General features: G+C 43.8%; 1 protein-coding gene and 1 long non-coding RNA gene across 2 annotated transcripts in view; one reads left to right on the top strand and one right to left on the bottom strand.

The window, feature by feature from the left end:
• The window catches only part of ANTXR2 (ANTXR cell adhesion molecule 2), a 79,525-nt gene that overhangs the window by 8,971 nt on the left and 43,988 nt on the right, over positions 1-26,566 (top strand). Inside the window, exons 4-10 of the mRNA XM_063415019.1 lie at positions 14-95; positions 1,091-1,198; positions 1,298-1,366; positions 2,210-2,290; positions 16,430-16,490; positions 17,459-17,554; positions 20,255-20,324. Coding sequence (XP_063271089.1) covers positions 14-95; positions 1,091-1,198; positions 1,298-1,366; positions 2,210-2,290; positions 16,430-16,490; positions 17,459-17,554; positions 20,255-20,324 — 567 coding nt within the window. The remainder of the gene's footprint in view (positions 1-13; positions 96-1,090; positions 1,199-1,297; positions 1,367-2,209; positions 2,291-16,429; positions 16,491-17,458; positions 17,555-20,254; positions 20,325-26,566) is intronic.
• Positions 29-14,071, bottom strand: LOC134559817 (uncharacterized). The gene is made up of 4 exons (XR_010082592.1): positions 13,939-14,071; positions 2,419-2,574; positions 1,468-1,853; positions 29-157 (listed from the first exon to the last, which is right to left on the bottom strand). It is a non-coding gene; the product is annotated as an uncharacterized LOC134559817 (long non-coding RNA).

Here is a 26,566-nt window from a genome sequence, read left to right as displayed (position 1 = left end):
TTTTTGTTCACAGAGAGAAAATCAAGAAAGGTTTAAAGGATCTGGAGGAGGTGATACCAGCAGGTGAGACATACATACATGAAGGACTAAAACAGGTGGGTTTTACTCTTCTTTTTTCAATCAACACATCCTCTGTTCTCACCCTTTGGGTAACAACCTGTAACATAACAAGATTGATTGTACACCTCACTATTATGTTCAAGTCTTTCTGGTTGCCTGAGTGATCCCAGGGTTGCCCAGACACTCTGCAAATCCCATGCAGAAGATGATTAGCCATCACAGCAATTTGCCATATGGAATTTCTCTGACCTTCTCCTTCTCACAGAGCACGGGTCTGTGTTGTGGATCTCAGAGCTCACCCAGCATCCCAATGACATGGTAAATAGTCACATGCGGTTTGGTAGAGCTGCAGAACTTGCAGTGCCTTCCAGAGTGCTGTCCTTGGGGAGAGTTTACCACACAGAGCAGTGTTCGCGAGACAAATGCTCTTCATTTTGGACTGTCTTAATTATGGAGTTTCCAGCTGCTTATATTTTTCTTTGTTCAAATAATGCAGTTTTGATGAAAGCCCTGGCCCTGAAGGTGAGGATCTAAGCTTTCACTATTACAGACAAATCAGTCCTTTCCCTGTGACTGCAGAGCCATGTTTGTAACCAGGATCTGTGCACTGAAAAACTGGGCAAAGGGAATTTTGTTTCTATTAAAAAAAAAGTTTTAAGCCATTCTTTTATATCTTGGAACCTATGGACTGCGTTCATAGGTATGAAATCTGGGGGGTAGCAAAGGAAATCCTAATGGTGGATTTGAAGAGATCTGACCTGGAAGAACTGTGTGTTGGCAACAGCTGATGGGTCAGTGATCCAAGTGCTTTGGAGATGGGCTCAGTGGTGGCTGGAAAGGACTGATGAGGGGTTTCCTTGCTCGTAGTGAGTTCAAGGGAGGTAGAGGACTGTCGTGAGAGAGACATTTGAGGACAAGGCTATTATTTCAGATGTTATATTAATATTTCAGATGTTATGCTTAGAAGATGCGTCAGGATTAAAAATTTGGGTGTAGTTTTAAGGTGAATAATTTATTTTGTTGTTTTCAGGCCAATGTGCAAATTGCAAAGCAAGGAGCCTCACGGTTCTCTAGTATCATCATTGCACTGACTGATGGCAAGCTGGATGGTCAGATTCCCTTGTATGCAGAGAAAGAGGTGAGCATGAGCTGGCAATACATGTCATGCTCTGCAGAGTTTGGATGCTTCCTGTTGAATAAAAATAAATGCTTATTTCTCCGTTCTGTGATGCCACAGGCAAGGAAATCCAGAGAGCTGGGAGCAAGAGTTTACTGTGTTGGTGTCCAGGATTTTGAACAAGAACAGGTAAGAATAAGAACTTTACTATTTTAGAGTATTAGGCAGTACCTCAACCCCAAGTTTTACAGAGTTAATGTTAAGTAGTACAGAAATTTAATTTTACTTACATTAGGCAGTGTAATGTCTTCTCTGTCTCAGGAAACACACTCAGATGTGTACTTAGACATAAATAGAGTGTGTGGGTGTTGTGCTCACTTGCCAAAGAGACCTGTTGGAAATCCCTGTGTTAGCTGGGAGCTGCCAACGAGAGGATGCAGGCAAGTCCCTCTCGTTGGAAATGGCAACCAGGTCAAGGTACTGATCATCATAACAGAGGAGCCATAGACAAGATTGAAGCAGTGTATATGTAATAGTTCTGGGATAAGGAAAAGAACAAAGGATTCATGTCCTTCATTGAAAAGCTGTTCCAGATGTGCTGTGTCCCAGTGATGGCTGTAGCTACTCCTGTTCAGTCAAAGTGCCTTCAATGGAGAGGTACATGAAAGGCTCCTTCCTGCAGAAGATACAGAGAAAGAGTTTTTAGTGAAAGGCAGAGCAAACAGGGAACGTAATTCTGGACAGAGGTACAAAATCAGTGCCAAGATACAGGCCCAGAATGGTTTCTTCTGTGAGATGCTTGCCATGATGACAATCATGATGACCACCATTTTGTTTGCTGCAGTCAGGTGTGGGAAGTCCTCCAGTTCAGAAAACTCTCAGCTGTGAGAAGGCCCTACTCTCCTTCCTTCTCATCGCAGTGTTGATGAGGGTTGCTTTTAGACATCCATTTAAATTTTAAGGGTGTAAAGCAGTGTGTGGAATTTAGTTTGCCAGATGATTTATGTGTTTGCATGCATTTTCTCTCCAAAGCTTGAAAGAATTGCTGACGTGAAAGAGCAAGTTTTCCCTGTCACTGGAGGATTCCAAGCACTTAAGGGGATAATCAATTCTGTGAGTACCAGGCAATAAGTTTTACATTTCCTCTAGATTAGAGCATACTCTCCAGTCCCACTTCCTCTTCTAGGCAGAACTGGTTCCTAAGGCAGGAATTGCAGGCGATAAAGTTCCCTCCCCGTTACCTTAGAGATGCAGTTCTGTAAATCAGCACTGCTTGCACCTCCTGCAGTTATTCATGCTCAGACCTCATGTAGAATTTGAGGACTCCTCAGAAGGAGAGGGGAGTTCATGTGGGAAGTTTGTGGGATGCTCTGATAAATGACTGCCTTGGGTTTAGTCTGGAAAAAATGGAGACAGTTACTCTGGGAGACTTGAGAACAACTGTTTAAAACCTGGGGAATAAGCGCAATTTAGGAATTATCCAAATCTTTACATAGAGAGAGAAGCATTTTAAATCCATGACTTCAACCAGTTGTTATCTCAATAAGTGGTAACAGTTCCAGTTTTTAGCATGGCATGAGAAACTCCGGTTGGTGAGATGAGGCCATTCAGCTGATTACTGTGGTTTGCAGGAAGGGATCAAAGAGAAGCATTTAAGTTGTGATCAGTGGCTTGACACTGTTGCAGCTGTGTGTTAAGATACCTGTAGTTATCACAAAATTTGTCTCATTTTAGACTGAAGGCTGTCTTTTATGCAAGGCTAACAGTGCTGCTGCATGTGGGCAGCACAGTGCAAACAGGCTTACTGGCAGAAGTCAAAAGCAATAATGAAATCCTTTTTCTGAGAGAAAGCCCACTATCATTCATTTCCCTTTTCTTTTTTTAAATAACAAAAGGATACTACTCACTTACAGGATACTACACAGTCATGACTTTATCACTTCCCTTGAGCAGTGTGGGTTTTGTGAATGTTGTAATGCAATAAAACTTACTTTCCTTGTTACTTAAAATAAATGTAGTTCTGGAATCATCCCTGAGCTAAGAAAGGTAATCAATCTTTTGATGCACTGGCATTTATTCTCCTGAAAAGACAGTGCAGCCCATGTGGTACTGCCTAAAATGTTTACTATTTAAAATCTCATTCAGTGCCATTTGAAGGACTTAGAGGATTCAGCTATGCTGCCGGTGCAAATGTTCCAAGTTCCAGTGCTAGGCTTTTTTAGAAGAGGTGAATGTTTAACCCCAGCTGATGATGTTACATTTCCAAGGATTCTGTTGTGGAAATAAGTATGTCAGGGATAGAGGAGGAAAGACATTCCTGTTCAGTGTTTCCCCTCCAGCAAGGGTCACTGACCTGCAGATGGGCACCTTCTGAGAGGTCAGGTCTACGCACTCCTCTGGTCCTTTGAGGAGGCAGCAGAAGTACAGTAGCTTGACATTTCTGAGCAGCTCAACTGGAAGTCAGTCATTCAAACGCACAGAAGGTTAGCATAAGCCGTAAGGGCATTAGCTGCATTCTCAGTGGTTTTGGGTGGTCTCTAGCTAGTAGCAGTGCCAGCCTGCTGTGTTTATTACCTCCCAGGAACTTTAAAGCACCTTCATTACTGTGTAGCAGAGAGGGAAGCTTTTCTGATAAGATATGCCAGATGGTGTTATGATAAGATGTGCCAGATAAGATATGCCAGGTAAGAGCTTAGCAGTGACAGGAAAAGCAAGCTGATGTACACTATTCTACAGCTTACATGCAAGGCCTGATTCTGCAGACTGAGCTCCTGAGCTGGTAAAGGGTTTATTTACAGCCCAGACACTGGACGCGTCAATACTCAGGTGTTACCACAGAGCATGGATGAAAGTATCCATAGTAGGGTTTCTGGTGGATTTGGATTTTGTGTATGGGGGGGATTTTTTTGTAGTGCATGTGTGGTGGTGGTATTAGTAGGATATTTTGGTATGTTGTAGTTAATACTCAGTTTTCTTTGCAGGGGTTTGGAGTGATTGTGTCAATTCTTTCTCATAACATTATAGCAGTGATAAGTATATCTAATTGACCATGAAATAGTCAGTTTTCCTTTTTAGTTGCTATTATAAATTCATTTCAGTTTGCAAGTTAGTGAGAGAATACAGACTCAGAGACACTGATCTAAAGGGGAAAGCTAATTTCGAACCAGATGAAAAGGAGATAGGTGACAAACATGCAGCAGTATTGCTCAAAGTACAGTCAAAGGTGCAGTTGTGAAACTCTGCATAAACGTTGAACAATTTCTGTTCAGAAAAAACATAGTCTTCAGAAATGGTAGCAACCCAGCAATTAAAACCCCTGAGCAAAACTACAACCCAGAACTGCTGAGCAGGTGATGCAGGAGTCTTTGCTACATTGATCTCTCCAGGTTTGAGACTATTTGGCTGCTATCCTGTTATATTTGTACTGTATTCAGGAGAGCAGAGCTGAGCAGTTAGTCTACATTTGTTAGTGTTAAAAAAAAAAGTGATGAGTTTTAGTACAGACTGTATGTATTACCTGCAGTTGCTTTCAGTATAAGCAACTGTTCCAATTTATTTTCTCTGGACAGATACACATTGTCTGTTTAATTGTGACCAGAGATTACCATTCAAGACAGTTGAGACGAACATTTAGAGTAACGTTGGCTTAGATGCCAGAGAGCTTGCACTATGTTTTGACATTAGTTCTGATAAAATCCTAGGGAAGTGAGAAGGGTTGAAACACCTCCATGCCGTTATGTTTCTGCTGAATAACATCCACTATCAATTCTAAAAGTCTGTGCAGACCTATGAAGAGGGAGCTGCTTTGTGAAGTTTCCTGCTCTGCCAGCATTGCTCGTAGGTAGCTTACAAGTTCATAGCTAAACAGCATTGTCAGGGTGAATAAATCTGAGCAAAACTCTAGAGCTTAAAAGCAAAATGCTGAAGGCAAGTTACTGCACTCTCAGGAACAGTTACTGATGGGGTTTGGCTGATTATTACACAGAGTGTAGCCTTGTGAGCAAGCGAGGACAGGGTGAAGGCTTTGGGAGGGCACAGCTTCTGTCACCATGCAGCAGATCAGTACTAGATAAGAAAATGAAACCCTTAATTAAACTCAAGTCTTGCTGATTTGTGAGTGAAAGTTGTCTGGTTGTCTCTTCAGGCAGAATTGGACAAGGCCTGTACTTTGAAAAGTTACATTAAGGGAACTCAAGTAACATTATTGGAGGGTATGACAGCTCTAAATAGACAAATACATTTTTATGCTGAAGTAAGTTGACAGCACTTAAAACAGAAAGTTAAAATACATTTTTTCTTAGGAAACACCGCAAAAACTTACCAGATAAGACTACAGGAACTGATACATGCAGAACTTTAGAGGAAGTAGTCAGTTCAAAAAAGGGTCAGCCTAGTGTTATCTTTCAGTGTTATAAAATTTCTTAAAAATTCTACCTGGAAAGGATTAGAAATAGAATTGGTAACATCTCCTTCTACTTGTTCATTTTACAGGTGCTCAGGGGGTTTTTTTGTTCATTTTACATAGGAAACCCATTGCTAAACATAATGGACAAAAATCCCAGATCAAGTCATGTAAACTGAGTAGTTGCACCACCCAGAGCATTGTAAATGGAAGCAAAATTCTTTCCAAATTGGCTGAGCCTCTTGGGGAAGAACCCTACACTTCAGCATAAAGGTGTCAGTTTGTCCAAGAAAAGTTGCAATTTGGATACTTGAGGATCTGCCTCCTGGTGAAGGGGTGACCAGGGAAGAGGAGACCACAGGGTTTGCAGTCTGCAAGCTCCCAGACTGACATGAATTGACTTAGACCCATCCAAGGAGTGCACCTGGGACCAGTGAGGCCAAACAGAGAATTAAATGCACACAGGTTCCCAAAAAAACCCTTGATTCACCCAGTGTCAGACCCTGGCTAAAGTGTTATAAACAGGGAGTGCTATAAAAATATAAAATCTTTGCTGTAAAAGTATAAATTCTCTCTAGTAAAACTCTGTGGGTGATGGTGGGAAGTCTTCTCCTGTTGCAAAGAACAGTCAGCAAAATCCCTCTGGCATTCTGATCCATTTGGACACCAGTGAAGGGTATCTATCAAATATCCTGGGGGTTTCCTTGTCAGCTGGATGGTTCCTGTGTCACTCACTGTGCATGGCAGTGCATTGCTGCTTTGGAGTTAGATGGCTTGGTGACAGCCAGTGCAGCAGAGCCCGCAGGGTGCTGCTGCACGAACCATGCTTGGCAGTGGCACGCTCAGCACTGCTAGTACCTCACGGAGTCACCTCTCATCTGAAGCGTGATGATACTCACTTGTCACCATGCCTGTGCCCTGGTGCTCAGCACAGAGAGGGGAGAGGGTCCCCATAGGCTGCTGACGAGACTTGGCGATGAGCAGACCTGTCCCTGTTTGCTGTACTAACACAAAGTCAGCAGGGAGGGAAGCCCTAAAACCATATTGGACAGCCAGTTGGTGCCCAAGTGGTGACAAAACCAAAGTCTAGTGAGAGGTAGCCAGTTTTGTTGAAGTGGGCAAGAGATATTTGTGTGAGGAACAATTTTAGCCTTTTTGTTTATGAAATGTACTGCATTGGCTTCCCAAAGATGTGCTCCAGTCTCTTTCCATGAATCTGATGCCTTCTTTTCCAGCTGTGCTGTCAGCAGCACTTGCTCAGGCTGACATGACTTTGGCACTGGGAGAGGGTGAATTACCAAACTCATGGGTCCAACAGCATGTCTCACTGGTACCTGCTGTAAGGCAACAGAATTTGTGTTAAGGAAGGGTGGGAAACTTCCCCACGCCACAGTGGTGCTCTAGTGTTAGACACCAGAGAATGCTGCTTCCATGTCTCTAATGTGACTGCTAACCAAGCTCTGCTGTCTGAACCCTGCTGTCTCTGGGGCCAAGTTGCAACTTGGGTACTGAGTGGCAATCAGGGACTACAAGATTTTCAAGTAATCACTACTGCTGTCCAGTCTGTGCAGCTCCCTCAAGCTAGGCTTCCTCCCTGCACTTCCTTGGGCAGTGTGCTCCGGCTACTCCCTCCCTACATGCTGTCCCTCCACCACAGATGAAAGAGGGTCAGCCAGCTGAATGGACACAGTTAAGATTTTTCAAGGCTAAAATCAGCTTAAACGGTTCATTGTCAATTATACGTCAACTTAATTGGATCATTTCCTGTAGGAAGAAAATATGCTTGGTTTATGCACTGAGAATCCAGGAAGCAAACTATTAGACCTTTAAGGAGGTGGGGGGAGGAGAAATGCACCAAGTTATCATTAAAATAATTATTCTGATTAAATCAGTCATCTTATTTAATCCCCTTGGATGGTCTAATCTTCAAGCTGCACTGGGTGCAAGGTTCAGAACTAACTAACGCTGTGCTATGTTTTCCATGTGATTGAGACTGAGGAGATAGTTTTGGGAATTACTGCATGTAATTGTTAAAAGGAATCAATGGCCTGGAATAGAATGCTTTCTGCTCTACCCTTCACTGCCGTGCAGCCCTCAATTTGACATTCTCTGACATATTACAAACCATATAATGTTCTCCTGGAGTACAGTGAGCTTGATAAGCCAGCACCAGCACTGACACGACTCCAGTTAGAGTGAATGTGCCTGTGCCCTGTGATTGGGATGGGACTTGTCAGCCAGCACTGCATGGCTGGCAGCTCTCTTACATAAGGGATGCTTGTACAACTGGCTCCAAAGGAAGCAGTCATAGAGATCCAAATGAAATCCAGTGACTCCTTATTGAGAAGTTTCTTGGAGCCAGGTTTTTCTTACTAATTAGAAAAAAAAATAAATAGTCCAAACAACGTTTTTCCTGTGTTATGGAAAGTAACAGTTTGTCTTGATTCCTAGTTACATTACTTGGTAAGCAATGGTTTTAGTGTTGTTTTTAGTAATTTGGGGGTAAAGGTTCCGATGCTGTTAGAATACACATCTCATGACCTGCAGTTTTGTCATGTCCATTTGCTTTCCTCAGTGGCTGCCAATTAGGTGCTGCTCAGCCTTGGTGTAATTAGAATATTCTCACTAACCTAATGCTGTGCCAGGCTTCTCTTGGGTGGTGATTTTATGCAAGACCATATGTCTCAGGGATTTTTTTTTTCATTTAGATAGGGGACAGGGTAGCAGCCTTTCCCTTTCCCTCGCTCTTTGTTCACAGCACTGCTTAGTAGAGTCAAGGAGCAGGCCAGGCTTGGCAGCAAGATGTAGTCATGAGCACAGATGTTTGGCAGCAGAGAAAGGTAGGACCCATTAGATATTAACTGCTGCAGTTCCCACTCTGACTTTGTGGGAGAGAAGCACCAAAATTGTGTTTCCTTGAAAAGCATGCGTTTCATTCCAAGTCACCCTGAATTGATTGCCTTCCATCTAGTGTGAGGTAGTTGTGCTGCCTTGTGCCTTTCTGCACAGATCGGCACTGGGGAAATAAATGACAGAGCTTGCTTGAACACAGCAGAGGCATGTGATGTGAAGCCAACACTTGAAAGAACGAAAGGCTTCACTTTGAAAACAGTTAATTTCAGGGAGTTCAAACATTAATTGCTATAGGGATAGGCTGGCCTGTCCAGAGCCTAAGCTGGGCTGTGAAGTCTGATTAAGGTTTCTTGAGTGTAATCACAGAAATCAAGAGCTCTACTTAGATTTATTTCCTCTTGTAACGTACTCCAGATCTTTTTCGGTTAAAACCTAATTCCGCCACACTATTATGGGGCACAAGTCCTATTTACATAAAACAGCTCATGAATGAGAAACCTGTAATAGTGCCAGCCTACATACACCTTAAATTCTTCATCACCCTGATTTTACACATGCTGACTTTACACGCCAAAATAGTCACATGCCGTAAGTCAGCTCAAAAAATCCCGCTCAATGGACAGTCAGCATTTCATTCTTTAGAACAAAACCAATGAGTCCAGCAAACCAATTTAAACACTTGCTTTACTTCTCTTTCCTTTTTACTGTCTTAACAGTAGGAAAGAAAAAATTTGGAGTTAAAAAAAGGGAAGAAAGCTGCCAGTAATACTTCTAGGTGACTCATAGGAAAACAAACCCACATGGAGACATGGAGTAAGCCCAGTCCTGATTCAGCCAATTGGAAGGAAAGAAGCAGAATAGTTTTAGGAACTAAACCAACCACCTGGGTGAGCTCAGCTGGACAGAGCTAACCCAGCACCAGCACAACGCTGCCTTCATCATCCATTCCTCTGAGGAGTTCCATAGCCCCGAGCTGGGATGGGGCTCCAGAAGGCATTACTCACCAGAGAATGGCCTTGCTCAAGAGTAGTGTTCTGTAGGCTGGGACAGCTTTCCACAGCTCTGATCTGGGCTTCTGGACTCCCATTTGCATGCCCTACTCCACTTGTGTATGCAGGAGCCCTGCTGTTGCCTACCATTTAAATAGCTGCCCCCCACATCCAGTGGCATTTCTGAGCAGCCAAACCAGGACCCCAAAGGTGCAGGCAATTCCTCATCAAGAAAAGGCCTACAGCTGGCAGTTGTTAAGGTTTTGCCTGCATGCACAGATCCAGCTGAGGCACAGAATCCTCAAGGTAAATTTGAACACTTTTTGTGTTATCAGGCTCCTCAGACATCACCTTACATTACTGCCCCACACTTGCCATAAACTTATCACACGGACAATCCATGTGTTGCAGTGACAAGTACATGAGTGTGCTTACTACTGTGTCTTGAAATACGTATCCTGATGAGAGGATGCAGCTCTTGATGAGGCTGGTTTTGTGGTTACCTGAGGGAGGAGCTTGGCACAGTACACGAGGAAAGCACGTCCTCATGGCATGTCACACCATCAATAGTGTTTACTTTCTAGCTCTGTTTCCCTTGAGGTTACAATTTTGTTCACCAGCTGTTCTGCTTGTAGTGTTCCTAGAGAAAATTACAGACCCCATGTTTGAGAGAGAGGAAAGAAAAGGAGTCTCCACAGAAAAGCTACTACTGCCTGCAGCTCTGAGGCTGCCGTCAAGGGAGCTCTCAGGGCTGTGCTGCCATCTCTGGCTTGTGCACACTTACTGGGCACAGTCTGGCTGGCAGTGTGTCCATGTACTGCGCTCCAGGAGATGAAACTGCAGGAACATTATCTGTGCACACACAAAGTGTGGAAGCAATCCTGTTGTGCTGTCAGTGGGTTTTGCACAGACCTTGCTATACGGCAGTAGAACAAAGATGAGCTTTTAAAGATGAACATTTTCTTTTCTTTAAAAAGTGGTTCTGGAAATAGCAAGTTGGATGCATTTGTTCTGTTACAGGACATATACATATTGTTCAGAGACTCATGCTACCTTTCCCCAAAAATCACAGCAGCCTGATTTGGGGTCAGCTTCCAGTGAGCACTGATGTAAACAGAGGTGCAGTTTGAATGGATCCATAGGACGGAAGGGCCACTGGTGTCCCTAGAAATCCTTAGTTGTTCAGAGTCATTAGCATGCTAAGTCTGACCAAAACATGTCAGCAGCTGTCTCCTTCTAGCAGTTCCTGGTTATTCTGACTTCTGTCCCAGGAAGCAAATGCTTTACACAGCCATAGAGCATTTTCAAGAATTGAAATCATTACGGTGATTCAGTGAAGAATCCAGCTGTGATGATGACCTACCCAAACCCTGTACGCAGGGTACGGTTTTGGGCAGGAACAGATGCCATGCAAGTTATGATTTATGTTGCTGCCTGCTGCCAAAAACTTTTGAACTGCATACGGGGCTAAGCGAAACTGAATGAGGTTGTGAGATAAAGTGACACTTAGCGTATTTTGTTAATTGTCTCTGTACGGTTGGGCTGCTCATGGCTTGTTACTAGTGCATTGTTCTCACAATTTCACAGAACACAACCTTCATTAGAGTCCTGGAAGGGAAAGCTGTTGTTTGTGTAACAGTGTGCCACCTGGTACAGCTTTGTTCCACAGCATGTGCTTAGGGTATGGCAGGCTAAATACTCAAAAAATAGCAGAAGCCATCCTGCTTCACTCTTAAATAGTGAGAACTTGTAAGAGGCAGCAGCAGGGGTGAAAAAAGAGTCCAGTCCAGGCCAGGCCCAGTCTGTGACAGGTTAAAGAGATCCTGGAAGATCTACAAAGCTCTTTTCCACAAGAAGAAACATTGCATAAAGCAGGGGAAAGATATCTGACAAGGCAAAATTGATAAACAGAGGTGGAGTTTGCAAAGACCATGAGCAGTGGGCAGCTTGACGTCAGCCTGTTAGTTGGCTGCCTTTGTGCAGCATGCTGCAGGGACATCTACCCTTTCAGGGCTGATGACAAAACCCAAGTGTCTGGTCAATTCAGACACCTGCAGATCAGAAACAGGCAGTTTCAAGGCAGTTTTTCTTGAACAGCTCTAGTGGGAGGAAGTGTGTTAGTAATCACAAAAATGGGAATCCACTGCTTTAGAAATGGTGAACTGAAGTTTGTGTGAGCCTTCAAGAACCTTCTAGTAGGAAGTGCCTAGAAAGCCATGAGGATGGAAATGGATTTTAAGTACTTGTTAACAATCAGATTGGTCTGGGAAAAACACACTAGGTTAAAAGTGGGACTATATAGAAAGACTGGTAAAGCTTTTGGTAATGAATAAATGGAGCTGATTAAATTAACTTCCTACAACTGTTTTAAGAAGATGTAAATGTGTGCTTACTTGTACACCACTGAAATAGCCTGGAGACAGGTGGTTTAAAACTCCACAACCCCAGCTGGAATGGCTGTGGTATTCCCAGAGGAGCTGGGCAGCCCAGCAGGTGATTGACAAGTGACCCTTTCAGCAAAGAAAGGTGTGTCAGCAAGTTTGTATCAAGGGTGAGTTGGCTTACAAGTGCCCCTGGGTATCTTGGATACCTCTCTTCTGGTAATTTCTGCCTTTGGAAGTGTTCTGAAATGACTAACTTGCTTTACTGAGAGATACTATAGAAACTGCACAGGGTCCACTCAAAAGCCATAAGAAGGGATTTCACTGAAGAGGTGGGAGGCTGCCCTGCATCCAGCCATTCCTGCAGAACAGTGTCTGGCAGCAGAGTCAGCACAGAGCACAAGCTGCATTCATACCACTGTTTCTTGTCCTGGCTGCTCTAAGAACTGGTCCTAAAATCACCAGGATTTAAAATCTAAGATGCTTGGTTGCTGCTGCTGCTGCAGCGTGGCAGCAAGGTAACAAGTCCTGCACGTGGAGAAGCTACAGAATCATTTCCTTAGCAGTCTATTGTGGTGTTGTTGAACAAGTGGATGTTTGGAGCCTGGATTCCATGTCTTATTTTCTTACAGTCCAAGAGATTGACTACCTAAGAACAGAACTCCACTGCCTTCTCTTGTTCCAGGAGCCACACCTTGTTAACAAGCTCACAGCTGTGGTCACTTTACCTTGATAGGCTCTGGTTCCAGCGGGAACCAGTCCCACATTGCACAGGTCACCTCAGAAGGCAAAGAACATCCTCTAGTCTTACCACAGCTCTCCACTTCTGAAGCTGCAAGCCAGCAGGACAAAGGCTGGCAGGTTTCTGCTCTATTTTGCACTTGGGTTTGTGGGGAATTGGTTCTCTCTGGGCAAGGCAGCACTGTGAGGAGGAGGTGGTCAGGGAACGAGAGAAAAGCCTTTGTGAGCCTGGGAGCGGAGTCCTATATTTGTGTGGACCTCTGGAGACAAAGTGGATGACATCAATTCTCAGAATCTCTGCTTGTATGCTGTTAAACTAAGGTAATTTGGCTTATTTGAATTTATTTTGTGTCAGCGGAGTGCTTAACTGTCCTATCCAAGGATGGTGTTATAGAATTATTTCAACTTTTCTAGTGGGCAGTAGGTCTCAAAATAATGAATTTGCAGTGTCTTGGGTTACCCTGAACTGGAAAAGAGGGAGCATTGTATAGATTTTTGTGGAGTTCATTTTGATCTTGCTGACTTTGCAGCCCAGGTTTCCTTATCAGGATAATTTAAAGTTAGTTTTAAATTCTAAAGGACAAGGACATGAAGGCATGTTAAATAATGCACATAGATCATAGGGAAAATGGGTAAGATGACTTCACATCAGTTCTCCCCAGGGGAAATAAACTTTGTATTGGAGTGCTGGAGTGAACTGCACTGTGCTGGCTGGAAAGAATAGCTTGTATGAAAAGGGGAAAAGAGATTAAAACAGACAGAAAAGAATGAGTGAGAATAAAGGAACATGTCAAGTTTCTGTACTTTCTTCTAAGATGTGCAAATATGTTCATTTCCCCCACACATGAAAGCATGTGCAGTAATTGCTGTATTGAAAATATTTTCAGTTTTCTATGGTGGTGGCAGAATCCTTGTAAGCCAAACCAGACACGGCTGGTGCTCAGGACAGCTTGTGGGCTTGGACCCTGCAGAGAATATGATGGCTTTTGTTTTACTGTGGGAAAACTCAGTTCTGAACAGTGTTTCAATGTTGCTTAGAGGGAGTGTTGAGGAGAACCCAGAGCATACGTAGAGGTTAAGCAAAGAACTATATCTATGTGCTTCTGATTGGCTCCATCTGAATCCACCTGAATAGTGTCTAGGTTTGGAAAGACAGGTATTTGTCAGGGAAAATTGGAGTCTCCCTTGGAGTGGAGAATGCAAAACCCCCGGCCTCCAAATTATTACAGTTTTGCAATTAGGAGCTTTCAGGCAAAAATATGGGAATAGGAATAACAGTTGTTTACTAGGAATAATAAAAATGCAAATGCAGTAATAATAAAAAAAACCCACCCAAAAACAAGCAAGCAAACAAACAAAATTCCTAGAGAACCTTGACGGAGTCAGGAATACTACCTGGCACCCTGTTGGCCAGGATGTTGGAAGCAGTCCAAGTAAGTCCTCCTGGAGTAACAGATATGGTTCTGTTGGAGTAGAGATGATCCTGGAGTGGTGGTGAAATGAGCACAGTCTTCCTCTGAGAATCCCGCAGAAAAGAGGATGTTCTGTGTCCCCATTTTATCTGGGTTGGGAATGGTTGGCTCCTCCCCACTGGGTGGTGCATCTCACAATGGGATGATGTGATGTGTCATGTCATTGGTGAGTTTTAATGGCCCATTTGCAGAAGGTATCCCCCAGAGGGAGAAAAGTCGATAAAAGAAACACTGCCCCAGATGGTCTATTATCAGAAGGCATCCACCCTCTTCCTCCCTGCTAGAGTTACAAGAGATAAAGAACATTATCTTCCAAACAGTTTCAACAGATGAAAATAGAATACACATTTTTTTAGTTACATTTTTCAACCCAAGACAACTAGGTTTGATATCTGCTTTTTAAGGTAACTTGATTGTTAAAGGAAGGCGTTTTTGGGGACAAGGTAGATTTCTCTACCATTATCCTTTTTTTGTTTTTTCAAGTGTGGACTATCAAGAGGTTTTTTGAAGGATAGAAAAGAATCTGAAAAACTTACAAACACAAATTTTAGTAGTTTCAGAGGTTTTTCGCCCCAATATAAGCTTTGTTTGAGGGAAAATGCTAGAATTAGGCCACCACCCTTGCAAAGAGAGGGTCTCTAAACAGTACAGCTTGTTTAAGTTAAGCAGAGAACAGCAGTAATAAATGTTATGAAAAATTATTGTTGAAGAAGATCTTTCTAGGAGCAGTATTAACACCTGGTATTTTCTGCTTTAGCCAAGGACATGTGTAAAAATGGATTCTGTGCAGGAAAGCATTGTATCCTTACCCCTGTATTGAAATTTGCTTTCGTTCATGATTTGTGATCATTTTATCTACACCATATTTCAGCTTAGTTGGGGTTGTCTGCCCCTCCCAGTTTGTTCTTAAATATAAAGGTAGTTAAAATATTCAGGTAGGTTTGTTCCTGATTTATATTGCATTTGGAAGCACAGAGTTAGAAAATTCACCCTGGGATGTAATGAAATTAAGAGAACTACTGCTTTGTAAGGGAAGTCAGGTCCTGTCCCAACTATCTTCCCCTCTCCCCAACCTCCAGTTCATACCACTGACCCTTCCTCAGACACTGGGCAAATGGGGCCAGGGCAGGGGGCAGGGGTTGGAAGGTTCTCTCTCTAAAAACAAAATTACTGAATTTTGTGCCACCTGCTGGATTTGTGCTTCACATAAGCTGGCCTCAAGTCTCAACTTGAGCTGTTTATCTGACTCCTCAGTGAAAAAAACTGAACATGCTTTTACAGCAAAGGAATAAAATGCTATACAAAATACTCCCCAGCCCCCAAACAAGCTGTGGGAAACTTCTCTCCACACTGCAATAGGAATCAAAAGGCTAAAGCCCTTTTTTGGAAGAGAGATCCTCAGCTAATACAAACTGCTTGGCTTGCACTGAACTCTGGGCTACATTCCTTCCTAAGGTCTCTGTTGCTGTGTCTTATCCAAATGCATGTGACTGCGAGGTCTCAATTTTTAAAAATACTATTTAATATTTAACGTGGGTTTTAAAGCACTAAAAAAATTAATTTGCACACAACAGTTTGTGGAGAGAGAGGCAGGATGCTCTATTCTTGGAGCTTGGTGTGCTTCTTGTCAGAACAGTGACTACATGATTATTTCTGCTCAGCCTGGATATGTAGCAACATGAACCACTGGGAAACATTATAGAATGTAGAGTCCTAACAATAGGAAGGCAGCAGTTATGAGTAAGAGGGACATTCCTAGGAAGTCAGGACAGCTTAGCAGCAGGCACAGACCTGGCAAATGGAGATAGAGAGGGGACAGTAACAGGACTCTGTGCTGTGAATGTGATTACAGGGACCTGAACTGATGCTGTGGAATGTTTATGGACGCCTGCTAAAAAATACCACTTAGAACAAGGAGAGCTAAAGTGAGATCCCTGTACAATGTCAGGCAGCGCAGTCAAGAACACCACTGTTTCTGTGCTTCTTTACATAGGGCAAGGTGCCAGCACTCAAAATAATAGGGCCTTGCCTTGACCAGGCTTCGTTGTTGGAAGTCTGTGTTTGACTGGATTAGGTTTTGGATCAAGTTCCTTGTGATTAATTTTTGTCTTATACATTAGGATTGCGGTTCATGGAAAATCAGATTAGGGATCTGGACATCATTATATTTTAAAGGCTGGTCTGGGGTTTAACAAACTAATCCAAGCCTTAGGAACTCCTAGACTTGACTGTGCAGGTGTGCAGGTGTGCAGGAGCTGCGCATGCTCCAGGCAATGTCCTACAAAGTCAGACATAGCAAACCAAACCTGTAGCTGTATGTGTGTTCTAGGGAAAAGCATTTGTTTTAAACTAAGATTGCTCATTGAAATAGAGCTATGAAACATATTTGTGACTACTTCCTCCTTTTGCAATAGGTTTTGAAACAATCGTGCACTGAGATTTTGTATTTGGAGCCATCCAGTGTCTGTGTAGGAGGTAAGGTTTTATAATTTTAATATACTAGTCAATTATTATAGGACTGTGGTTTCCCTATTTTATCCGAAGGAAAACTGCATGTCTCAAAAATAAAGCATTTCTAATTTAAGTCCTCAAGAAGTTAAAGAAACATTGGATTTCTCTGCTGACTTCTTGTTCTCCTCAGAGGAGCTGACCACCAGAGCCTGCTTCCATAGCTTGGGTAATGCACGTGGAAGCTGGAGAGCATTTACCTGCCCCTCTCCCATGAGACTGCTCTGCATTTGTCTCAGATCTGTCCCAAAATCTGTGGAGTGTAAGAACAAAGCACATGACTGCATTTCTGGGCAGCAAGAGCAATATATTAATGAAATGGAAGAGTTGCACAGAATTTTAAGGCCTTGTCTTTTTTCTGAGCTTCATAATCCACGCATAATTGGAGATCAGTCAAAATAAGGTAGTTGCAAAATGTTACTTGGATATTTTTGTGAAAACATGGATGCTCTGGGTGAAGTCAATGTTTCTGGTAAAAAACCTCTTTTCACTCTTCCTCTGCACAGCTCATAGATAGTGTGGCCCTCAGGCAACTTGGAGAGAAATAGTACTAAGGAGAAAAGTTTTCTTCATCTGGCTCTTTAAGTGAGCTTGATCTGGGTTTGGGGAGTCTTCTTGTTTTGAGTTCCAGATTTCTCATTTCTCATTCACTGAGAAACTGTGTCTTACTGTGCATCTGAGCCCCAGATCCTGGTGATAGCCTGAATCCACTTCTAGTTTCATAGGGCTGTCTCAATAAAGATTTGGGAACAAATTTTGACTTTGCCCATTTATAAGGAGAATTCAGTACAAGGGTTCAGGATAAAAGGTCTCACGAAGTTGGAAGCATTACTATGTTGTGCTTTGTTTATTGCAGACTAAATGAAATTGCCCTGGTGTAACTTACTGTAGTGCATTGAGGTTTGGTGATTTTGTGTGTTTGCTTTTCCCTCCAGAGGAGTTTCAAGTTGTTCTCAGAGGAAGCGGGTTAACCCTTGGTGGGAGAACTGACAGCGTGACTTGTACCTATCAATTGAACGGAACGACAATCTGTAAGTGTGGGCATTTGCGATCGTCTGCCTTTTGGTCCTGAGGCAGTGATTGATTTTGCTTTTCGTTACCTCAGTTGATGAAAAGTGAAAGAGAAAAATACCAAAGAGGTGGAGAACAGAAAAGCTCTGAGGATTGGTAAAGGGAGGAAAGTTGTTTCACACTCTGCTCAGTGGTTTAATTTTGCTACTGGACGGTGTTAGCTGTGAGTGGTGTTGGCAGCCCCCTGGCTGTGGGCATTAGCATGGGTGAGAACTGTTTGACTCCTGATGTTTGGGCAAGCAGGTGTTTGCTGATGAACAAACCTGTCGCTGCAGTATACTGACTGAGGTCCCTTTCTGCACGATAATCCTGGCCAAGACATCTCACTGCAATTCCCAGAGGCACTAACCTTGTTTTTTGCAAGATCTCTGCCTGTTCTGGGTGGTGTGCTAGGTATGCTGTTAATTTCAGGGGCACGTCAGTCCTGCTCTTGCAACATCATAGAAAAAGGCCAGGTCAGAACAATGGTCTATTTTGTCATGGCCCATGAGCTCCATGTGCACAGCATCAGGGCTTACTGCAGCCATAGCCCAAAGCAATTCTGTTTCAGATGGTGACCATGACACCTTGTACAGATACTTCCCTCTAGTTTATATGTGAGTTTGCTTTTTCTACCCAGAAACTCAAGTGGATGGCTAGGATAAGTACATCCAACTTCTAGCTCTAAACAGAATTCCTTAGAAGCCAGCCAGACTGGAAAACAACCAAAAAGGAACTTGAAGGAAAAACTATGACTGATTCTTTTCCCTGCCTACTGTCTGATTTCTGTATTTGCCTGTCTTAAATTCCTACACAATCGAACTTGTGTTTCCAATGCAGTTTCTTCCTTACCCTGGATATCATATATATGGAATGGGTGGCCAGTCTCTCCTGCCTGTTAAATACCTACAATAATTTGGCAGAATAACAGGATAACCCAGTAGTTCTGGATGCAGGCAGCCCGTGTAAGTCAATTCCGCTTGTATAAATTTCCTTTCAGTTTCCATTACAATTGTCACCTTTGCTTCCCATTGCCCACAAACACTTGCTACCATCTGATGTGAGACTTGCCAACTACAGCTCTGGGCTGCTTGTTTTTTCTTGGCTTCAGAAAGGGGTGTGCTGAAGCACATGAGGGTAGGGAATGGCACAGTGATGTACTGATTATAAAAACACCATCTGCACTATGGGGTCTTGCCAGGGCCTTCTGCATCCCCCCCCCAACCCCGGTCCACATCTTCAGCAATGGACAACAGTGAGGGGTTGGGGAGTAGTACAGGAAGAAAACAGGGAAATTTCAAGTGGTCCTTCCCTCAGTACACAAGGTCATTCTCCACAGCTCTGTGCTGGATTCTGAATGCCTGCTTCAGAGGAAGCCTAAAGGGGGCCAGTGGAGCCAGGATGAACAAGAAGATAGGTAGGGTGCTTGGAGCAGTAGCAGGAGGAAGGAGATGGTCCCAAGAGGAGGACAATCATCCCCATGTCATTGCAGTTTCCTCTCCAGAAGACCGGCAGTCCCTCTGCAGAACCCTCAGTATGTGAGGGCACAAACAGAGGCACTCGGGTGAGGATCTGCTAGTGTTGGAGTTCCCTTCACTGAGAGTCTGGACTCCCTTTGGGACCAGCCTCTGAGCACACCCTTACTGTGTCAGTTCCTCTGCTTTTAAAGGATGCATTTGGCATCTTTTTCATTCTGCATTTATAAAGAACCATTACCAAATGCTAGAAAGGAAACCTGCCAAATGGAGCTGTGGGATAGAAAAATAATCTATGAAACATACCATTAAGACAAAAACATATGGCAATGTGCTAATCCCTCTTCCCCACCTCACAACTTGCCCCAAATCTAGGCCAAGCAGTCAGTGCAGATTATAGCACATATGAAAAGCTCATTTATGCCAACAGCTCCTCCTTCAGCTGCCCCTGAACTGCTTGTCTGTCTGCCTGTTCCTGAAATGCAGGACAGAGTCATCTCCAAGATGATTTGGCAGATCACTTATCTGCTCTCACCCCACAGTCAGGAAATAGTCCTTGCACAGAAATCATCAGTCCTGCTGTGGGGAAGTTCAGGTGGATGGTTCTGCACACAGGAGCCAAATTTTCCCCAGCTTACCAAACATGTGTGGAAAAAAGCTCCATCCTCCCCTGTTCACACCTGCAGAACAGAAATGCTTTACTGGACAGAAAGCTCTACAAATAAGGGCTTCATGTGGCCCACAGATAGGTGCTTTGGAAGTGTAAGATGGGTGCAAATCACAGACTCAAAAACTGAAGAAACACTGGAGAAAAATACACTTGAGTCACAGCTAATAAAACAGTCCTGTGATGCAACACACAGGGATGGAGCCAACTAGAAAGAAACCTTCATCCTCCAACTACCAGGAAACTACTAGTAGTGTTCCTACTCTCCACAAAGACAGTGTTAATTCTAGGAAATGTTCTCTCGAAGAGCATGAGCTGACTGGAGTAGCTCAAATAAGTGCTGTAATGTGGACTCACCTGGCATTTACAGCCAGCTCTGGGGCTCCATGTTCCTTACCTTGGGCCTGCCTTGCTGCTGGTTTCAGCCCGAATAGACCAGTAAGGAGGATAGGAATGGAGGGACTTCACAGCATGTTCACATGGCAGCCCCTCACCTAAGCTGTACAGCACAGTAAGCTCATGTGATTTTTTTTTTCCAGATGAAAGGCCTAAAACAGTAGAATCTGACTTTCTGCTCTGTCCTGCACCAATCCTGTACAAAAGTGGCCAGTAAGTACTGAACCAAAAGCCAGCCCATATTTTGCTGGAATTTGGCATCATTATAGCTGATGTTAATTGGGAGGGGTTTGGCTGAAGGCAATATTTTGTTGCTTTTAGAGGGGGTGGTTTGTTGTTACATTTGTTCCCCCATTCTTGTGTTACTTCCCTGGTGTATATGCCAGCTTTGGACTAGGCTTTGAGTAGTCATCTGTGACCAAACCATTTGGACAGTGCCAAGAAATGAATATTCAGCCAGTTTATGAAATACTGAAAAGATTTGACTTGTCATAAGTTTAATGCAGATTAGCTGTTTTAACAGGGCATAATATGCTCTCATCTGGATCATCTTCAGGCCCACTTCTAAAGAGATGACATTACCACTGACACTTACAAGCTATTATTAAAATTAGGTGTCAGGACATGTACTCCTGCTCCACATGTCCTGATCCAATGAGTTAACAGTTCCAGCACTGGGGCTGAACTGCAGCTCTGGCCTTATTCTCAGTGTCACTGGCCAGGGCTGCACATTACTTCTGGCCTGTGGAGAACTAATCCTTCCCTTCTTCTCTCCAACTCAAACATGCTTCAGGGCCTTATTATCACTTGGACTTCATTGTGCAGATTTCTGAAGACCCTAAGCTAATCTGAAGTCAGAAAACTGCACATCAGATCTGGGTCCTGTGGGAGGGCCAAGGCTTTGGCTGTTGGCTTCCTCCCTGTTTGTCAAGTAGTTCTTCCAAAAGACTTACTATGGATGAAGCTAATGCTAATCCAGTAGGAAGCGCAGCAGTTCTGCATTGGCATATATCTGTGGCATTTCAGCAGCTAAAAACTTGAGCATGTTGTATAGGTGACTTGTCTGTAGTTACATTTCTGACTTGAGCAACAATCAGCCACCTCAGTTGTGCTGTCAGATGGACAGCAAAGCTCCAAACACACATCTGGTTTGTATGTTAAACAGCAGGCTGGGGGAGGGAAGTTGGAAAGCCATAGAGGAAAGACATTCAGTGCTTGACCCCAGTGGGGTGGTTGGGGGCAGAGGGTCAACCTTCTGAGCTGCATAATGGCTGGCAGGGAGAACAAGCACAGAGCAGAGCTACATGGAGAGCAGAGGGAAGGAGTGAGGGATTCAATACTGATGTGTTTCCTGATGCTGCTTTTCACATAGTAGTGTGATATATGCATCTTGTGCCATGTGCACCAGGGTATCAGGCCCCCGTGCCTGCTGAGAGGCCTGTGCATCCCACAGTGCAGCAGCAGTGCTCAGCTAGGAGCTGCTGGGGGTGTGCAAGTGTTCAGCACAGCAGCTCTGCAGCTTCTGGCTTAGCTAAAACCAGTCAGTACCACCACAGTTATAAGCGAACTGATTTTGTCATCAGAACAATGTCAATCAATCGGGTTAAAACCCCTCCTCCCCGGGCCAGGTATTTCAGTACAGTTACTGTACAACAGAGGAGTAGTAGCAAATTAGATCTCAGTATGAAGCTCCCCAGAAGCTGAAGCTCTAAATGCTTTTCCACACATAGTTTGTCCCAGAGTACATAAACAAATGCATGTGAAGTGCATGACACATTTATAAAGGTTAAAGCTGTGGAAGTTAGTTGCACATGCTGCATTTTCCTTACCCTGTGGAGTGTTACGGAACCAGACAGCTGCCACCCTGGAACTGCAGTGTAGATAATGCACATCAGCACAATACAGTTGGAGTTTTACAGGTTCACAGGAAAATACATTTTCCCAAGTTACCATGTGAAACACAGCTCCCTGACCTGCTGTTGAAGGAGTTGGAGCTTTGGCTAAGAGCTAAGCAGTTTACTATCCTGAAGACTGCCAGCTATGAAAGATATGTATGTACTTGAACTCTTGACTTCCCATTCCCTAGTCTAGGCATAGCCTAGACTAGTGCTGGATATCTCCCAGTAATTCCTCATGTAGTGGAGCTAATATTAATCACTAATGTAGCAACAGTCGCTCAGTTCTTTTCTAGTACGCTTTTGGGTGGAATTAAGAGAACACAAGCAGCCAGAGTTAGCTTGCTATGTGACTTTTAAACCTGCAGTTTCTGAGTGAACAGTCAAGACTGGTGTAACAGGTTTCATTGTATCTTTTCCTAATTGGAGACACTTCTTGTTGCCTGATGAATTAGCAGTTTTCCCATGCAGAGTAATACTAAGCTGTGTGGAATAGATAAAATACCAAAGTATCCAGGATGTTGAGTTGGTGAGCCCCTGCTGTCCTGGACTTCTGCCATGGTGTATTTCTGCTTCCTTCCCAGCTGTTGGCTGCATTGAGTCTGGAGCTTCCCAAATGCCAGCTGTAGATTTAACCAAGCATTTTTTTCAAAGTCTGCTTTTCCACAGTACTCTGCAGCAGATGGATGTATCATCCTTAGGTTGGGTGACAACACGAGTGTGCTGCCTGTCCCATTTAAAATTCCTTCTTGTCATGCTGCTTCCAAAGTGCAAAATTCCATAGTCTACTTACAAACCCAGCCCACTTACAAGGCTCCTGATCAGCTAACAGCTGACAATTATTCACAATTTTCACACAAGCAACCCATGCCTTATAAAACACATTACAAAATTGAAACAAAGCAGAAAGGGAAAAAGTACACATACACCTTGCCAGGAAGGTGAGGGGGCCAACCCAGGCTGAATTGCTTTGAGAGATCACTAATGCACTGTGATGGCAGGTGTAACAACACAATCAAGCTGGTTAGTAAACAGGACTCTGATTCTTCTGCATTGCCTATTTAAGAAGTCACATTTTGAAGGTCTCAGAATATTTGAGAAAATCAGTTCCCCTTTTAGCTGAGACTTGGATTTGTTGTCCTGCCAGAGCAAGAGAATCAAACCAAATCAGAGGTGGCTATGACCCCTCCATTACTGTATATCTTTCTGTACTCATTGTGGCTTGGAAAGCAATCAGAGCCCTTGTCTCTTTGAACACTAGTACAGGAAAAACAGTGATATTTTAATAGTCTACATTCCTTGCTAGCTTCACTTTTGTTTTCTCACTTCTGCCCTGAGTTCTGTGAATTTGCATCCAGAACAATCTGTCTGTAGGCTTGGCTTCACTTCCAGCTGCCACAATTACAGTTTAAACTAGCACAACAAAACTCTGTTTTACTGAAATGCTTCTAGTGAATAGTTATGTGACTATTACTTACCTCAGTCTGTTTGAGCTCTCATTTCTCACTGGAATATCACAGTAACATTTTGGATTTGATGGTGCCTACTGCAAACATCCAATCTTATGCAGACTCTCCTTTAAGCCAGACAGCAAAGGTTGTATGTAGGCTAGGCAGTGGATTATTCAAACTGAACCAACAGGCTGAGGAATTGTCATTGTTCTTAAAATAGTTCAGGGAACTACAGAAGTCTGTTCTTTCATACAGCTGCAGTGCTGGCTAGCTTCCATCTTTGTGCATCCTGCACTTGAACTCAGGTTTTGCTAGGACAGAAGTATGCAGTGTCCTTCTCCTTGGGCTCGGAAGCTTAAGGAATAACAGAGCCAAAAAAGACAAATCCCAGCCTAAACCTGAGTGTAAGTGAAACTTGTCTCACAGGTGCCTCAACTTGATGATCAGCTTGCATGCCAAGGTGGCACAGTCCACACTGCTGCTGTTAATGACCTTATTTGCCCTCTATTCAAATGCTGCTGTCTTCAGCTTCCATTTATCATTTCCTACATCCTGTCCAACACAAACAGCTGGTGGCACTTAAAGAGCAAAGATTCAATAGGAATTATTTTCTGGGTGGTAGGAAGGAAAATGACTATTCCTGTACTGCCAAGTTCTTGGTTATCTGCAGTTTCCAGGGAGCTGATGGAGTCTGGGGCAGCTCACTTGGCACAAAGCACACAGCAATGCAGGAGGTAATCTGTTACCCATCACATGCCTCACATTCAGCTCTAGGATTTCTAGGTGCAAGATGTTTCCATGACAAGGGACCTTGTATGTTGCTTTCCGTTTTCCAAGTGTCATTTTTATTAATAACAGCATAAGATTTAAGGGGAAGAACGTGGACACATGAAAGAAAAACAGGCACAGAGAAGATGAATGGATTGTGGGCTCCATCCGTCAGATCACCTCACTGGTTTTCTAGATGGTTGTCCCTTTGGAGAGAAGCTGGAAGGTGTTTTATGGAGCGGTTGTCATGGCAGACTCTCAAGCAGGGATCCTGACTGTCCCCACTACCCAAAGATATATTCTCTTCTGCCTTTAGTCCATTCACTGCTGCATGTGACCTGGGAGCCAGGAACTGACGAACTGCTTTTGAGTCTCATATGTTGGGGAACCAGAGCCGATTCCCTTGGGACAGTGGTGGTCCCAAATTCATTGTTGCAGGCAGGATGCCAAGCATGTGCTTGCACCCCTGAAACTAGGACCATGTAGGGATCGGAGACGAGAGAAGCGAGGGTCCAGCCAACATGGTTATATCACACGTTCTCCCGTTTATTCCCTGAAATGTCTGGTTATATACAGGAAAGATAGTTTACAGCAACAGGTGCATTTCTATTGGCAGTGAGCGTGGACAAATATGTATGCTATTACAGTTTAAGGCAGCAACCGTGTTTCCATCCTAACTATCTCAGCTAAAGCATGTGTACACTTTAAGTGAAATTCTAACTGCGCCACTGACTTATCTAGTTCTACGCAGGCTAAACGTTGAGGCCTAGCAGGCCCAGGTCTAAGGCCTGGTCTGAGGCCCAGTTTGGGATAGCTCTACCTTATGATATAAGTCATCCTGCTCCTGCTACACACCCCCAGGTACATGCAGCAGCAGGGAAGCCAGTCTTTGCAAATTTGATTTAACTATACCAAGGAATAATTTTTTCCACTGTTACTTCCCTTTTCTTCCCCATCAGCTGCAGGCTCTCAAGTCTCACTGCTTCCTCCCCTGTGCTAGCAGCACGGAGAGGCACTGAGCTAAGGCATTACTTGTGCACTCTAGCATTCATTAGGACAACGTGAACACCTTCAACACATTTATTTCTTGCTGCAGCTACTTTATGGAATTTGTAGTATCCCCCTCCTGTTTCCTGTGCTTGATAAAGGCACTCAGGAAGTACAAGCGGTGTTGAAGAAGCGATGCTTTGTAAGGTGACTGATATGTTTGCCTAATTAACTTGTGACTAATAATTCTAAGCCATTAAGTAGCTAGTTAGTACATGCTTTGAATAAACACATCTGGTGCTGCCCTGAGTGGAGGTTGTGGCTATGTGTGGGTGACAGATGTGCTGTTTCCCCAGTGCTCCCTTTTCCATGCCAAACAGCACGGCAGTGCTGGAACCACGCAGCCTCGCAGCAGCTGCGCATTCCCTGAATGGCTCCAGGGACTTGTGCCTCTTCCTCAGCTGCCCAGCCACTGCAGCCTGGTCTGGTGCCTCAGAGCTGGCATGGAGCTCCAAGGAACATCCATTTCAATACCTTAGAGACTCCTGCCTTCTGGGCTGAAAGGCAGCAGGAGAGGAGATAAAGTGTCAGGCCACCCAAGGAGCAGAGAGTTTAGAACCCCCAAGCCCTGCAGATTGATCTGCTGAAGAGAGGGCATTGGAAGTGATCATGCCTTGCTGTGTCACTGCCGGGAACTGCTGGGCTGGACTTGAAACAACCTTCCAGTGATGGAAGACTCCTCCTGTGGAGGACAAAAGCCTACTCCTTTCTGTGGGCAGTCGCTTCCTAGGTTGGCACATAACTCTGATGAGTCTTAGAAGTGAGAACAGCTAGGATCAGTTCCATGTAGGAGAGACCCTTACTTCCAGCTAGGCTGTTGCTTGGTTTTTCAGGTTTTGGTTTTTTGTGGTAGGTCTGTTTAAAGTTGGGTGTTTTCCAGACAGAGGAAGGAGTTATGGCAATAAAGTAAACAGTAGAATATTTGCAAGAGGCTAATTTGCACAGGAATTACATGTTAAAAGTGAGAACGCTAAGAACTGAGTTCTTAGTTACCAAGGAGCAAGTTAAGGTTTATTCCTACTTCTAAGGGCCCATGCACCCTTATTACCCTGTGACTGCTCCATAATGGCCAACACAAGCTGTCATTAGAGCTAAAGCTGCAGACCCAGCCCATGACCTCTGTTTTGTCAGACACCAACAATAGCACAGCTGCCCCTGCCTGGCTGGGATCTCAGACCTACCATTTGGCAAAAGGAACAGCAAATTGGATAAATGCACATAAACATGTTGGGAAGGGAGGGAAAATAGAACAGAATGAACCAGAGCAGCAACCCACAACTTGTTTGATAGAGAT

Source organism: Prinia subflava, chromosome 18, assembly GCF_021018805.1.
Source record: "Prinia subflava isolate CZ2003 ecotype Zambia chromosome 18, Cam_Psub_1.2, whole genome shotgun sequence".
Taxonomy (NCBI): domain Eukaryota; kingdom Metazoa; phylum Chordata; class Aves; order Passeriformes; family Cisticolidae; genus Prinia; species Prinia subflava.
The sequence above is the reverse complement of the archived record's forward strand: the minus strand, read 5'-3'. Positions and strand labels throughout refer to the sequence as shown.